Source organism: Colias croceus, chromosome 24 (assembly GCF_905220415.1).
Source record: "Colias croceus chromosome 24, ilColCroc2.1".
Classification (NCBI taxonomy): domain Eukaryota; kingdom Metazoa; phylum Arthropoda; class Insecta; order Lepidoptera; family Pieridae; genus Colias; species Colias croceus.
In genome coordinates, this window is record NC_059560.1 from 4997292 (window position 1) to 5014223 (window position 16932).

The window sequence follows — 16932 nt, forward strand, 5'->3', positions numbered from 1 at the left end:
ATACAATAAAGGCTCGGTTTTGTTTGATAAGAATCATTCCCATTTAGACTTATTTGGCGGTAAAAAGAAAGAATTTTACTTCAAACTTTTCATTTTTCGCTTATTAAATAGCGCGGCTGGTAATAGGGTGGCACAATGTTCAATATTTTTAGGATAATTTTTTTATCCTAATCAATACATATAATAAAATTCTAGAAAAGTCGTGTCTGTACAATCAAAATATATAAAAAAAAATTAGCAGGTGCTATTATTAAATCGATCCCAAACCCAAAACTGTAGTTAAAAATTTTTTTGTCTGTTTGTCTGTTTGTCTGTTTGTCGGTTTGTCTGTTTGTCTGTTTGTCTGTATGTTCGTGCACGCCAATCTCAGAAACGGCTTATCCGATTAAGATGCGGTTTTCACTAATATATTGTGGTAATCTTCATTTAACATTTAGTGTTTATTTCATGTCAATCGGTTCGTAAATAAAAAAGTTATGACCATTTAAGTATTCACGGCGAGCATTTGCTAAGGCATTCTATACACTGTACGATAAAACGTAAGTTATCTGTTACAATTATTATTCCTATAAATGTCCAAGTGATCATATCGAAAGTGCCCAAGGGTGGGGGGGGGGGGTTGGTCAAATTAGAATTATTCTTACTTCTAGGTAAATTTTATACATAAAATGTCCTTTAAATTATGTCGTATTATATTTTTAACCCCCGACGCAAAAAGATGGGTGATATAAGTGTTTGACCGCTATGTGTGTCTGTGTGTGTGTGTCTGTCTGTGCCACCGTAGCTCGCTAACAGGTAATCCGAATTAGATGCGGTTTTTTTAGTTAGGCAGCATATTTTCCGACGCTGGTTCTTAGATAAAGTGTATCAAAATCGGTTCATCCATTTATTATACCTAGGTATATTATTATAGGGGTAAATGTGGGAATGAACAAAACGAAAGTTGTCAAATATAAGTACCTAAGTGATATATTAAATGAAAGTGAACGACCTATCAGTAACAAATCGGTTCATCCATTTATTTAATATAGGTATAAAAGTGGTAATAAAAAAATGAATTTGTCAAAAATATACTCAAGTGACATATCATATGAAAGGGCATGACGTGTAAAGTTTAATTAGACATGTTTTATCAAAATCGGTTCATCCATTTATTATACCTTTTTATGGGTAAAAGTGGGAATGAAAAAAAACGAATGTTGTCAAATATACCCAAGTGACATATCAAATAAAAGTGCATAACGGGTGAACTAAGCGGGTGAAGTACACTTAGTTATATTTTTATCCAATTCGGTTTATTCATTTATTAGATTACAGCGGTAAAAGTGGGAATGAATAATGTGGTCAAATACTCAAGCGGCATATCAAAATATGGAAAGGGCAACGTGTGAATTACAATTAGTCATATTTTATCGAAATCAGTTCATCCGTTTATTACATTTAGGGCTTTTTAGGGGTGACAGTGGGGATAAATAAACCAAATGGAGCATCAAACTACAGGATATGACGTGTACATATAGGTACAATTAGATATGGTTTACATCAAAATCGGTTCTGCCATTTACTAGGGATGGAAAGGGAAGGGTTGAAAGTCTGTGAAAGAAGAGGGGATATGGGAGCGAGAGGATAGCCACACCCTGGAAATTTTGAACTCTACTCAAAGCTACATAGGCCTGGCCCTTGGCAATATTTTTTCATAAGTATACCACTTCTTTTGCCACTGTGGTCCATTACAATTTGTGCACGGTTACGGCCCAACTTAAAAGATGTCAAGGAGCAACAAACTTATAGATTTTATATTTTTTTGGTTTTTATGGCATTCAAATGCTTTATGAATATAAATTTATAAAGAATAGAAAAAATTCGATCACGAGGCGGGACTTGAACCCGCATCCTTCGCGCCATTCCGGGGCGGATGCCTAACCAACTCAGCCACTCGTGACCCGCCTGAGCAATCGAATTTATTCTATCCTTTCAGTTTTATGTGTCTTAAGGGACACACCGCGCGCCATCTATTGAGATGATTTAACAACCATTTCAACCAATATGAAGCACTTTTCAGTGAATACAATATTGTAACGATGGAACACGACCTTTTCTTGACATGATGTTTTTTCTATTCTTTATAAATTTATAAACTTATAGATATCAATATGATGTAGGAATGTAATATGGAGGTAGAGGTAGGTCTCGCTCACTTGAAAATATTACATGAAAATAAGAAACCGAAAGGAATAAATAATTATTTTACAAACTTCCCGACGATCTTTAAAATTAAGTACCATATATGTATTTTGATCATGAGGTATATTATGATGATGTTGGCATGGCAGCCCCGATGACTTTGTTTTTTTTTTATAAATATTTACTTAAAATGGTATTTATTTTTAAAAATCTTCGGGAAGTTTGTGAAATTATTTATTCCTTTTTCTATGTATGCACTTTTCTTCGTAGCGCTGTTTTTTTTTTTATTTAATTTTTATTGCACGGTCTAAACGGTTTAGTTACTACCTACAGGCGTGAGACAGGATTCAGGAAAGATCTGATTTGGATTTTGTGCTGGATTTGATAAAAACTGAGTATCGATTAAGCTGATCAGTTGCTGCACGATACATAGTTAAAAACATCCATACAAGGAAGGAAGGAAAAGAAATTTGCTCCCCTCCCCCCTGGTGCCTAAAAATAATATGACATAATTTAAAAGAAATTTTACGTAGAAAATTAATAAGGCATTTTTTTTTGTATTGTTTAGCTCAGTTTAGTAATAAATTTTACTTACAGTTCTTTTAATTATTTATGGTAGTCTGTGTTTACTCAATAATTTAAGATAAGTACTTAGTAACTACTATGCAGTCACTATTCCACGCGGACGAAGTCGCGGGCACAGCTAGTAAATAATAATATTATAAATGCGAAAGTTTGTGAGGATGTATGGATGATTGTTACTCTGTCACGCAAATAGTACAGAACCGATTACAATGAAATTTGTGAGTAGCTGAAGAATTTATACTACTACATACTAATTTTTATTTATGCGGGATTTTTTTTTGAAAACGCGGGCGAAGCCACGTGCATATATCTTGTATGCCATAAATATATTTTTTCTTTGATAAGTGCTATGTTTTAATCTATTAACCATATTAAGACTTTTTTGTAGTAAGTTGTAAAAATATAAATAAACACACGTACTTTCGCATTTTAAAGCCTTGTTCGAGAAATATAGAGATTAATTAATAAATTATTCGAAAGGGTGTTGTTCCTCAAATAAATTTAATCACATTTACGATGAGGATCTGCCCCTACTCTGGATATAAGTTACTTATAAGATATTTATTAAGGTATTTATAGACTCTACATATTAAACTTGTGGTTACCCTACATACGATATTGGGTTTACAAGGCAGTGCAGAATTTCATATAGAACCAAAAAATGGTTAGCCGACGAAATAAGCCTGCTTGTGAAGTTTACAAAATCACATATTCAAGAATATTGAAACTTAGACAATAGCTTTAGGATGCTGCTTTTTTGTCATTCAGATGTGTACCATATTACCTATACCTGTAGTATTATATTAAATCTGTGCCTACACTTTATAATAAATCTATATCTACCTTAATATTGAGAGTGTTGGAACTACATACGTAATTGATTTTCAACAGTGTATAAGCAAAACAATATTAAATGATACATGCTTTTTATCTGGGTCAATTAGAATAAACACAGGTGTGCCCCGCGGTTTTACCCGCATTGCTCCACTCCTGTTGGTCTTAGCGTGGTGATATATAGCCTGTATCCCTCCTCGATAAATAGGCTATCTAACACCGAAATAAATTTCAGATCGGACCAGTAGTTTCTGAGATTAGCGCGTTCATACAAACAAACAAACTCTTCAGATTTTATATAACTAGTATAGATTAATGAAAACAAATTGTATAAAGATGTTATATAGGCTACCTATAATGCATATATTATGTATAAGTAAGCAGTTACATAATATAAGCTTCATACAGACTATACTACAGTCGTCTCTATTAAAAGTGGTAGATGTATCATTTAATTTCCCATTGAAGATAGAGTTTTGTAGCTAAATGAAAAATTATTTCAACCAAACCCTATTGGAATAGTTTTGATCTCTTTGAACAATCCCCGTTTCAAACAACTGTAAGTATGTAGTATCAGTGTAACCTTTTCGATTTTCGCTTTCCAGATATATCCTTTGTACATGTGTATTTAACTAGATTTAGTTACTGATTTCTATCCCATATTCCTATATCATATTTAGTTTTCTTGATAGAAAGTGGTAAATGTTAAAAATACTTATGTAATGACGATTTGAAAGTGCTACTAAAAGTAGTCTAATTGAATAAATAAATGTTTGAGTTTGAGTTTGCGTTTGAAAGGGTAACTTTTCCAAGTTGTAGTCTATTTCCGAATTTCTTCAAAATCAGTTCATAGGTGATTTATAGACATATTGTATGTATTTAATTAATTTTATTTTCTACTATTCATATGAGGGGATGGGATGAGGGAATTTTACGGCGAGTAGAGCAAAAAACCTGAAATGAAATGATTCTGCCACTTTCGTTTATGACTGGTAATATCCTGGAATAGGGAAAAGTTTTAAAAGATCATAACTTCAATGACAGACGGAGTTAATTTTGACAATTATTTTATAAGTATTAAAAAACCTCAGAGATAATTGGCCTGTATGAGATTTATTGCGTAATGATTATTTCTTATATTTCAGCGCACTAGGAATAATTCTATACGGTACATAATATTATAATGTTAATCTTTCACTTATACACGAATTACATAATTACAGTAACGTGAATTATCTCAGAATACCTACAGTTTACACAAACATACACATTTTGATGAAATCCAAACACCAAATATCTAATTTATACACATGAGACATAGTATTTATTAACAAAACATTATTTAGGAAAATCTTGTTTTTAATGAATTCCATTAAGTCGCTTACAAAATATTATAATTTGAAATATTTAAACTTGACATCGTTAAAAAGTTCGACATGTATACGTAGTTTAAAAGAGTTTTATTTGAGAATTTTTTTAATTAGTTAGTTGTTGTTTGAGAATTTTATATATTAAAATAACACCAGCTGTGATTAAAACTTCTATAGTTATCTATTTTTATTCGTGTTCAAAGTCTATCCTACTTATTATTATAAAATATGAGAAAGTTAGTGAGGATGGATGTGTATGTGTATGTTTGTTACTCTTTCACGCAAATACTACTGAATCGATTACAATGAAATTTAGCACACATAATTATAGAGGGTTCCTTGGATTAACACATAGGATTTTTCTTTGAAAACGAGGGCGAAGCCGCGGGCGGAAAGCTAGTATGACATAGTATTGTTAAATAAAAATTTATTAAAGGTAGGAAGGAAGTAATGTCGTTTTTCAGTGACTTAAATAACATTCGAAGGATATATTTTAATATTTATAATTAGGTAGTTATTATGTGATTTGCAGGAATTAACGTATACTATATTGTATAATGTATAACATATTAATTAGGTAATGATAAAATCTCTACATTGTTAATTTCTATGTAATGTATTTCACCGCACTGAAGTAAGCTGCCAGGGGAGATAGAAATACGATTTTGAATATGAAAGAAAAGGACGAACTAATAATCTAACTTCAGAGTGGTAACTTTGTTTAATAAATATAGCTCGGGATTAGAAAATTATAAAAAGGAATATACAAGAGATTTATCAATATTTTGAATTTTAAACGTAAACCAGATTGTTTAGGAAACCATAAATTGCACCATTTGATAAAGCTGTGAAGCTGAAGAATGTTCTATGAGTGGATTATTTACGTATTAATAGTTTTATTAGAATTTATTGGTGATCGGAATAGGGTTGGTAATTGGTATTATTATAAAATTTAATTATTATCTTCTATAGAATTTTCTTCAAATACCTACGATCTATAGACGAATCATATAAATACATAATACATTACATATCCCTTAATTTTTGTATTATAAATAGCAAAATACATAATACAAAATGTATTTACGGATTTTTACGGATTTTCTTGTATGAAAAGTTTTTATTGATTTTATTTATTTTCATTTAGGTAGAAGCAAGACATGCAGTTGTGCCTCTGGACTTTAGCAGCAGAGAAGGTTTACAATTCAAGGTAAGATTTTAATACAATATATATTTTTTTTATTACTAGAACCGGCAAAGGAGCGGGTGGTACACTTGATGTAAGGTGTTCACCGCCGCCCATAGAAATTGCAACGTTAGGTACCCTTGCGATTGTTTTGCCGGCCTTTAAATTATTTTTTTTACAATATTTAATTTGCCACAAACGTTACTTTTGAACGATTTATGTAATTTAAAGTTGATAATTAGGTACAAACCTTTTCACTATACAGGTTTAATAATTTTAAGGGTGCGTAGCCCAACTGATTAGTAATTTATGTAACTCAAAACCTACCGATTTTACTTGATTTGTTTAATTAAAGATATTTAAATAATTTGATTGCTTATTAGACAAAATTAATATATAAAATTTTTGAATCTGAAACAAACATTAACTTCATAAAATAATGTAACAACTATTTTATTATTATTATATTCATTTTGTTGTGATAAGCAACCAAATTATTTAATATCTATAGTTGAACAAATCAAATTAATTGGTAGGTAATCTAACAACCGTGTTCAAAACTCTATATACTCAATTTTTTCACTTTTTAATTTCCACACCACACAAAATAGTAATTTTCCTGATTTCTCCAATCTTCAATTAAGCATGAACCTACCAAATACTAACATTTTTCCAACTAAATAATACCTATTAATATTTTTTTATCTGTTACAGTATGTATCGACGATACAACCCGACTATTATGAAAATAATAGAGCAGAATATTCCTACAGAGAGCCCAAGAGAAAGAAATTAAAACACAAAAAGAAAAAGATAAATAAGAATGATGTTCAAACTCATAAGAAGGCTAAACCAAAAAGGAAATACGGTAAAAGATTCGTGAAAACCTCTCTAAGAGGAAAGGATTCCAATTTATCAGAGTCGAAAGAACTCGAGAAGGGAAAGCCTGTTGATATTATTGTTCATATTAAAATGAATGATTGAATTACGTCTTGTTTTATTTTTGCTCTTAAGTATTCGCTCTATCCCCGACGGTAAAAGAGAGTAATGTGATATATTTGGTAGATAGTTTTGGAGCTTTAGAGAATTTAACTAAGGTATGGAACAAAAGGCTGCTAAGCAACTAATTAATTATTCAAACACATGGAGAGAGATATTAAAATCAAGATATTTTACAATCAATATACTAATATTATAAATGCGAAAGTAACTCTGTCAGTCTGTCTGTTACTCAATCACGCCTAAACTACTGAACCAATTTTCATGAAATTTGGATTGGAGATATTTTTATACCCGAAAAAGGACATAGGCTACTTTTTATTCCGGGAAAATGACACAATCCCGGAAATCCCACAAGAACGGAAACTTTGCGGGTTTTTCTTTGACTGCGCGGGCGAAGTCGCGGGCGGAAATCTAGTAAAAATATATTTTAAATATACAATATACAATATACATCCTAAAACTTGGCGTGGATATAATTTAAATTTAGAGAGAGATTGTCTGAGATTAGATAAGTATCTACATTTAAACTAGATAGTTTATTTTTCAAAAAATTTGCATTTTTTTCTATGAATTAGGGAATCAAATACGGGAAATCGCTTTAAAGCGACAAAATTGAGCAGGGTATACCTAACCATGCGATATTAACGTCACCAAATAAAATAAAATAAATAAAAAAATAAAATAAAGTTTATTTGACTCAGAAACACAAACACAAGGAATATGCAGATCTATTTTGCAGGTACATACATTTTCATAAAAGGATGATGTATCCAAATAAAAATAGACATAATAATTATTATCAAAAGTTTATTGCTCTATAACGTGGTTATTATGTCGTTGCATTATAATATTTCATGGCCTTTTTCATATTTTTCTTCTTCATATACTGACGCAGTTTCCGTCTTATCCGTTCTTTGATTTTTTCAATAGATTGTCCTTTATTTGTTTTCAAATCTGGATAATTTCTCGCAATTGTATTAAGGACGTGGGATAAAGTTGTTTCTGTAGCAAATTCTACATGTCTGGCCCTCTGTAAGGAACGGGATTCATTAAAAGTTAAAACAAGTCATTATAAGTTTTAAATAATGTATTTTAGAAGCCTGCGAGGTTGTTCCAATTATATAATTACATTTTTTTTACTAATTAAGATAGTAATTATAAATTAAATATTATATTATAATAATTATGTTACCAGTAAAACGTTTAAATATGAATTATCTTTTACAATCTACATAAAAATGTGTTGCTAAGCGTAAGCCGTTAAACTCGAGAACGGCTCTACCAATTCGGATAATATTTTGTTGAAGTTTGTTATTTAGAAAATACGAAAACGGGGCAATATGGTAGAACAACGTCTGCTGCATCTAGTACATAATAAAAATCACCAACAAAGATGATTAGAAGAAAATATGCAGAGTGACAAAGAGTACTCATAGAATTTAATAAAAAATACATGAAGTTTTTCTGGATAATTACATTTTATACTACATAATAAAATCCGGGACGGAGAGATGTTGTTAAAATATTATTCTTACTATATAATGGAATAAGTGCTAAGTGAATATAAACAGAGATTATAAAACTGAGTAAGTTTACTTTTTTCATAAAAAGGAAATTTTAATTGAATACGATTCCTGCACTTTTACATTCATAAAAGGTGAAATTTGACTTTTGACTTTATTTGGAAATTAATATAAGGAAAAGTTATCTAATAATATAAAAAAACGAAGCGTGTGCCAGGCACACGTGTCAGAAGTGAAACTTTGGCATGATTCAAAGATACATAAATCGTCGCGTTACTCCATGACGGATTGCCATGATGCGACCTTGAAATTTTACTCTCAACGCGCCTAAAGAAATTTCACTCCAAAAACATTGATACATACCCGAATACTTGAGTTGTTAAATATATTATCAGAAGTGTCTGAAGTATTACCCTGAAAAGTAATAATTGATATTAATGTAGAGTTTTTGTTGTGGGGTAATTTTCGTAATGACTAGGCCCATTTTGAAATTCATTTATTTCTTTTCATTACAGCTGATGGAATTTGCTACATATATTTTGGAAAAAAGAATGGAGTTGCCAACATAAAAACTTTAATCAGAAAATAAATAAATAAATATTTCTGGACAATTTTCACATACGGCACGATCTGCTTTCACTTGTGTTATGGAAATCAAATGGCTGATCAACATAAATATATAATTTTAAATAAATACTTCACCAAGACATAGAGCAAACATCTATGTCCATCACACAAATATTTGCGCCGGGTGGGAATCGAACCCACGACCTCTGGCAGCTGGCTTGGAAGGAATGAAAATATATAATATTACTAGCTTTCCGCCCGCGGCTTCGCCCGCGTTTTCAGAGAAAACCCCGCATAGTTCCCTTTCCCGTGGGATTTCCGGGATAAAACCTATCCTATCTCTCAAGTTGGATCAAACTGCACATGGTGTGCGAATTTTATTATAATCGGTTAAGTGGTTTAGGAGTCCATTGAGGACAAACATTGTGACACGAGATTTATAAATATTAAGAGATGAAATGAAAATGTAAGTATCATATTTATTTTAGTTTTAGTTTATACGTCTTGCTCCAATATAATATTATAATTTATTATGTTGTTAAAGTATACTTGCTAGTTGAGTGGATTTATTGTACTTTTATTGTATTGTACGAGGTAATGTTTATTTTTAAGAATAATTATAACATAATTATTAAAATGGCAGTATAAAATACCTTTTCGATAATGTAATTCCCAAATGTGGTATTTGCTAGTAGAGTGATGAAGAAAAATATTTTATATATTTGATTTATCATTTCTTTATATTAATAAATATAAGAAATAAAAATTAAAAAATGTTTTAATTTATAATTTCTGTGTCTATACATTCGTTTGTTAAACTGTAAATGTATACAAATGTTAAATGTATGCAAATGTAGTAGGTACCTACATGTTTTTCCGAAACATTGTGGAATGTTTTCAAAAGCATTCTGTTTGTTTTGAATATTTTTTTTACTGTTTTCTAACAACTATATTTCTTAGTCTTAATAACTTGATTTGCTACTTCGTGGTAAAATTAATGTAAATTAATTTCATAGAATATTTCTTTATTTAATGAATCTTTATTTAAGTCACAGTTCTCGTTTCCCGTAGGATTTCTGGAATAAAACCCGAGTTCGATGATTCTTTTTTTTTTAGTTGAAAACTGGCTCTTTGCTTGTCCTATATAAGTTTTGTTATTCCGTTCAGATACGTTTTGTGTGGTTTAAGTTTTTGTTAAAAAAAAAATTATTGTAAAAGTAAGGTAAAAGTTTAGCTCTCAATGTGATTAGAGCTTTACGTAAAAATTTCGTTTATTATGTTACTAGCATAAATAAAAATATAAGTAGGTATTCATAATTCCTACGTAGGATGATAAATAATTTCTGGATTTCGAATAAAATAAAATGTCCAATCCAACTGATAACTTTCATTTCTTTAACGACGCCATTTTTAAACTTAGTCTAGGAATTAGCTTAACAAGATTGGCTATGCATTAAGTGAATTCACAAATACTCCATCACCACTAGACTGGAACAAATAGAGGTAATGCGATTTCATTTGAGATGTACAGCATGTAGTTATTTTTATATACATATTATTATCTTTTATTAATTTAAACGCTTCATTGGTTCAGAAATTCATTATACCTATTATGTTTGTTAATTAATATTTACTAGCTGTTCTCCGTGGGTTTACTTGCTCTAGGTGTACATTCATAATCGCTTTATTCTAAGCGTTTATTTTTCCTATGTAGCACACCGGAAACTTTCTATAGGGGTTAGGTCATCATTTCATATTAAGCTGGCATAGATAATATAACACCACAGATAACAATATTATGCATACAAATTTCCTAGACGTTTTTTAGTTTATACGTCTTTTACTATGGTGTATTCCTGAAATAAAGCAGAACAGGCATGTCTAAAGTCTACGCTGTGCTCTACCAAGGGTACCTTACAGGGTCACCTACAATCCATACTAATAATAAATGCGAAAGTAACTCTGTCTCTCTGTCTGTTACTCAATCACGCCATAACTACTGAACCAATTTGCATGAAATTTGGTATAGATATATTTTTATATCCAAGAAAGGACATAGGCTACTTTTTAACCCGGGAAATAGGATAGGTTTTATCCCGAAATCCCACGGGAACGGGAACTATGCGCGTTTTTCTTTAACTGCGCGGGCGAAGCTGCGGGTGGAAAGCTAGTATAATATAAACTCTTATTTTGGGCAAATCCCGGGTTAGAAGCTGTTACTGTAATATTGTATGAAAATGATGTTAAGGTTATTTTTTGTACTGTCATTTATTTGATATTTATTTATAATGCTTAGAATGAATGAATAGGAATGAACGTACTGAAAAGAGAATGATAAAGGTACAAGTCCGAGACGGGCCGCAGACCGCAAACTGCAAGCGACACCACTTGTTTCTATGAACATCTATGAAATTGATTCCAAGCGCGGCGACACTGCTGCCTGCAGACGCAACGCGCAGCGATTCATAGATGTTCAATGTTCATAGAAACAAGTGTTGTCGCTTGCAGTTTGCGGTCTGCGGCCCGTTTCGGACTTGTACCTTTACGCCATTGCAAATTAGCTAAGCTATATCCATGTATTAAAAAATGCATAGATTAGGTTAAATTTCAATTTATTAATTAAAACTTCGCAGAACGATCAGTTGCAGCAATTTTCAGAGAGTTTAATAATAACTCAAAGCTTTCCTGTAAATAATAATTATTCTCAGTATGTAAAATTTATGGCGGTAGTGGGAGGTAGTGAATAGACTTTGTTCATTAGATGCGCTTGATAAAACGAGTAGGATAAATGATATTATTATTGTATAGTGCTATATTTCAAAACGCATTTTTAAATCATTTGGGGGATTAACTGATGCTTCTGAAGAGGTGGAATAATTTATATAACTATTTTTAATCCCGAAAATATTTGTAATATGGCATGAGTAATCGGTAGTGTGGTTCAGTTAATCTTAACTAGAAAATATTAGATATTATGCAGGGACATTATTATTTGTAAATTTGTAACAATTTACTTTAATACAATTTTAACAATTCTTTTACCATAAGCAGAGTAACATTTTTTCCTGGTCAACCTGGGAAAAGTCGGGTCCATCTAGTTATAAGTACGCACCTAAATCATTAAAAATACAAAAATAAGCATTGTGTTAAGACGAATCAGCTAGTTAATTACTGAGAAAGATCTTCAATGTTGGTTAAATATAGCTAGCTGGCTTATGAAATTAATTATTTTAAATCAAAAAAGTTGTTTACGCGAAACGTGTTGACGCTTTTCGTAAGCTTCAAAATTAATTTCTACTAAAATCAAATAAACATCCTTCCACGTAATTAATTACATTTTTATTCGATGGCTTAACGTTTTGCAAAGGGAAGGCTTAGGAATTAAGTACTTGAAGAACACTTACTTTAAGGTATTTTTGGGGAAAATCTTTTTTAAGCGGCAATCTTAAAAACATTGTAAGTAGCAATTTAGTTAAAACATTTTTGTTTTTGTCGGCTTACAGAAATATATTTCTTAAAAATCGACTAGCTCTGTACAAATATAATAAAATGATATTAAGGCTGCAGTCTAGCAAAATTGCGTTTTCAACAAGTTATTTGACAATTTTTTCCCGGCTATTGAAATGATAAACTGAATTTTTTTTTCTTGTTTATCAATTAGTGTTATATACGCAATGCGCATGAATTTTTTCACATTTATAAAGTTACTTTATGTTACCTTAATCAGGCCTTCAAGATAAGTCTCTTTCCCCCAAAGACATTTCGAGCTAAGTTTGTGCACTCACTACGTTGCAACCGATTACAATTTATACAATTTGATCAGCGCATTATTATCCTTATATAGTCGTTATTAAAATCTGCTGAATACAATTGCCGAAAATCTTATGATTTTCCTAATTAGAACGTTATAAATTCATTAAATTTCCCATTTTTTGCCTTACAAAAACTATTGATAAATACTGCTAAAAGTTATTTTTTCCATTAATTTATTCGAGTTGAATGAGTATTAAACCTTTAAAAAAATTTTTTTTGAATTTTGATAATTCTTTAAATATTAAAAAAATATTTAAAATAAGTAGGAAAAATCCTAGCGAATTTCTTTAGTCGCGCTCCTTGGGCCGGAGCGTTCTGACGTGTGCTCTACGCTCGATTTTCCTTCATACCGAAGTGAAAGTTGCTCTACTTCATTAAATTTAATATTTTTGTTAATTGATTATTTTTATCTTAGTTTTGTGCAAATATTCGTATTTTTAAACATTTGATTTCGATATGGAAAATAAACGAAAAAAATATGCGTGTAACTACTAGAAAAAAAATTATCTTCGAACATAAAGTTAATGAAACCAAAGGTGATTGGCAAAAATTTCGTTATTTTACGGGGTGTCAGTAAAGGGATGTATATTTCTTTAAAACTAAAGTAAGCTCATAAATTTTCTTATAATATAATTTTTTTTTGAAGTTCCAAAAATGTTTATTTTTCGTTTGAGAAATACGAAACATAATATAAACTTGTATTGAGAACTTGAACTTGGGACATACGGGAAAAATGATTTGTTTACTCCAAAATTCCAAATATGTCGAGGTGTTTTAATTTTTTCTTCTAGTCATTTTGAACGTAGCGGCATGTTATTTGATTATTAATTTTGTAACTTAAATACAGGATGTTGGTTTTATATTCTGATCTTACAGACGCGCTGACAAATTTAGTCTACCATTTCTAGTTTAGACCTCTAAGTACCAATATTAAAACGAATGGATTATCATCACATCATCAAAACTCAGATGTAATGGAAGATCACAATAACATAGAAAATTCAATAGGTGTTGAGAACTAAACAAACACAAGTAACAGAGACGCGAAGAATAAAAAAAGAGGACGAAAACGATAATTCGTTGATGCTTTCCCTTTTCGACGTATTGTTAGGGTACATCACCAATCTGCAAAAAATAAAACTGATGATTCCCAATTGCTGATTAAAAATGAAAAACAAATAATCGACAACAGTGGTGAAAATTTGCTGATCACAATGAAACATCCTTCAGTGGTAGCAGATTTACTCATTTAAAATGTAAAGGAGAGGAGGACAGGAAAACATTATGAATGTGGATGGTGGATTGTATACAGGGTGTAATCGATAAGTATATGCAGGCGATTATGACGTTATTATTGCAGGTATCAAAAAACTTAAAACTGATATCGAAATTACTTTACCTAATGAGCAAAATGACAATTATAACTTTTTAAAAGTATAACGAGAAATATCTAAAAAAATTACTTTATACATTCCCATATCAAGAAGGGAAAATGGGACTAGTAAGTAGAAGTTAAATGTCTAATTCCGGCCAAATACATGAATGCGGAAGATGCGGTTAAAAATAAAAAATTTAATATTTGAAATACAATGCAAAAAAATAACACTTTTGTCATAGATAAGAAACATGACTATTTTTTCCAAATTCAGGGACAACTAAACGTTGCAGAAGCAGAAGCCTGCTTATTTGCTGTTTGGACTGGAGTGAATCATAATCGTCTAATATTAATTTAGTGAGAAACGTCTTCCCAGTTCAAAATGGAGAAATAAACCATCCACGCGAACACCGACATCCACGCGGACGGAGTCGCGGGCGGAAGCTAGTCAAAAATAAATATCTTTTGTTTTCATTTGCGCATTTTTCTATTTTATAATTTTTTACACAAACATTACATTTTTTTTATGATATACAAAATTTGATAGAACGTATTCGCAAATTTTGTGTACTGATAAAAAGAATCACCCGGTGTAATTTTCACGAAAATTGTTTCAAATTGTCATTTTAGGTACTTATTACGAATATTAAATTATGCATACGAATGATTTAATTTTTAAAAATTAAGTGGAGCAACTTTCCCTTAGTACATTTGTATTATTTACATATAGGATGACAGGATGCATTTGTTTGCACTACTAGACCAAACCCTTAAGACTAACGTTAAGTACCTATATACATACATCACATATACACATTTACAGTATAATATAATTGAAGTGAAACTTCTTTATCGAGGTTGGAAAAAAATTTAGTGTAACATTTTTTCGTTACGCGTCATCTTTTTCTTATCTCTACCACGCGTGATCGACGTATTTCTGTAAAGTTGCATATAGTAAATTATTTTTTCAAAAATAAGGTCATAAAGAAGTTTCACTTATTACGTGTGTACACTAGTACACGCACACATTTTTTTAATATAATTTTTTTATAATTTATCAGGCGCAAATGTTTTTGATTTATAGCTCATCTTTTACAGGGGCTTAAAACCTACCCATGTGAAGTAATAATATAAAGAGGGGCCGCTTTAAAATTAATCTTTATTATTTTTCAATACATAATTATTGAAGTTAATTCAATCGTTTCTGAATTCGCTTCTTAAATTTCCATGAAATAGGAAATGGAAAACTATTTCGTTGAACTAAGGAAGGAAATTGAAATCGTAGAGTTTAAGTAAAATGTTGTAGAGGGGTATTATTTGTTTGTTCCTTCAAAATAAGCTCCAAAACTGCTTTACATTATTTTGAAAATAGAAAGATACATAATTCGTAACTAAATGAATAATATATTTCTCTGTTCAGACTTCATCCCGGGTATGTAGCATCATAATTCATAATATAAAGCTCTTTATAATATTATACTGGCATTTGAAAGCACTTTACCATTTGCCATAAAGGTATTTTATTAATTAGAAAACAAGCGGTCCGCCCTGGCTTTGCCCGTGGTACATGTTTACGTTATCTCTTCATAATAACCATCCTCGTACTTCAAGGAATATTATAAAATAATATTTAACGAAATCGGTTCAGCTGTTCTCGAGATTTGCGCTTAGCAACAAATTAGTACCCAGTAGATATGTTTATATACTTAATTAGACATTCGTTTTAATTAAGTAGGTTAATACGCACATAAATAATGCCCAAAAATACGATGAGTATCAGGTTCATATCGCAAAAATATTGCCTCTCATGACCTAAAAGTTATCCAAACCCTTTAACCATAAGTCATAAAGCTTTGTAGATAAAATCATTGCTACATTCGCTTGTGATGTTTATGTGAATACAAATATGGCTTCCCTGGTAGAGGTATTAAGGATTTTATTCCCTGGTAGAGGTAGCGATTAAAGATATTCAGATATTTCGTATGAATGTTGTTCAAATTATGTTTTCTTGGAATAATGTTATCTTTAAAAAAAAGGTTTCTTTTCAGGAGTAATCTATGTGTGATTACAGGATAGTATAGAATGATCACAGATAATAACATAATACAATATGACTTAGGGCCTATGTCATACAGTATTATGATTAAAAAATGTTGTGTGGTTTTATGAAACCACGGTAAAAGTGAAACTTACGATAATTATCGTATTTGTACGATAATTATCGTACGTCACGCGACATCTACACATACCAAAAAGTTTGAGACGATGTAATAAAAGTTTCACTTTAAAAGATGTAATAGACGCTGAAATGTCGAAATTTAGGAAAGCCTATGTAAATATTTTGTCGAAATTGTAAGCTATTTCTATGTTAGATAGTTCATCAGAAAGATCAGCCGTTTTATTGCTAAAACAGAACGTAGGTACCTCCATAAAAATAAAAATTATTAGCATTTAATATCCCAGGTTAGTACTTAGAAACTGAATGTTTAAAGT

General features: G+C 30.7%; 1 protein-coding gene across 2 annotated transcripts; it reads left to right on the forward strand.

Moving 5' to 3' along the window:
- Positions 1–5746: 5746 nt before the first annotated feature.
- LOC123702786 lies at positions 5747–7147 on the forward strand. Of its 2 annotated transcripts, none has more exons than XM_045650585.1 (3): positions 5747–5903; positions 6125–6183; positions 6874–7147. In XM_045650585.1, the coding sequence occupies exons 1-3, from the start codon at positions 5834–5836 to the stop codon at positions 7141–7143; spliced, it is 399 nt and encodes a 132-aa protein (XP_045506541.1). In that variant the 5' UTR covers positions 5747–5833; the 3' UTR covers positions 7144–7147. The 2 variants fall into 2 exon arrangements, with proteins under 2 accessions (XP_045506541.1, XP_045506540.1); XM_045650584.1 differs by having other exon boundaries at positions 5747–5899; positions 6121–6183.
- Positions 7148–16932: the final 9785 nt, after the last annotated feature.

Coding starts and splice junctions, on each gene's coding strand:
- LOC123702786 (XM_045650585.1), top strand. CDS start 5,834: ATGTTCTATGAGTGGATTATTTACGTATTAATAGTTTTATTAGAATTT. Junction 5,904..6,124: donor TGGTGATCGGAATAGGGTTG/GTAATTGGTATT, acceptor TCATTTAGGTAG/AAGCAAGACATGCAGTTGTG. Junction 6,184..6,873: donor GAGAAGGTTTACAATTCAAG/GTAAGATTTTAA, acceptor TATCTGTTACAG/TATGTATCGACGATACAACC.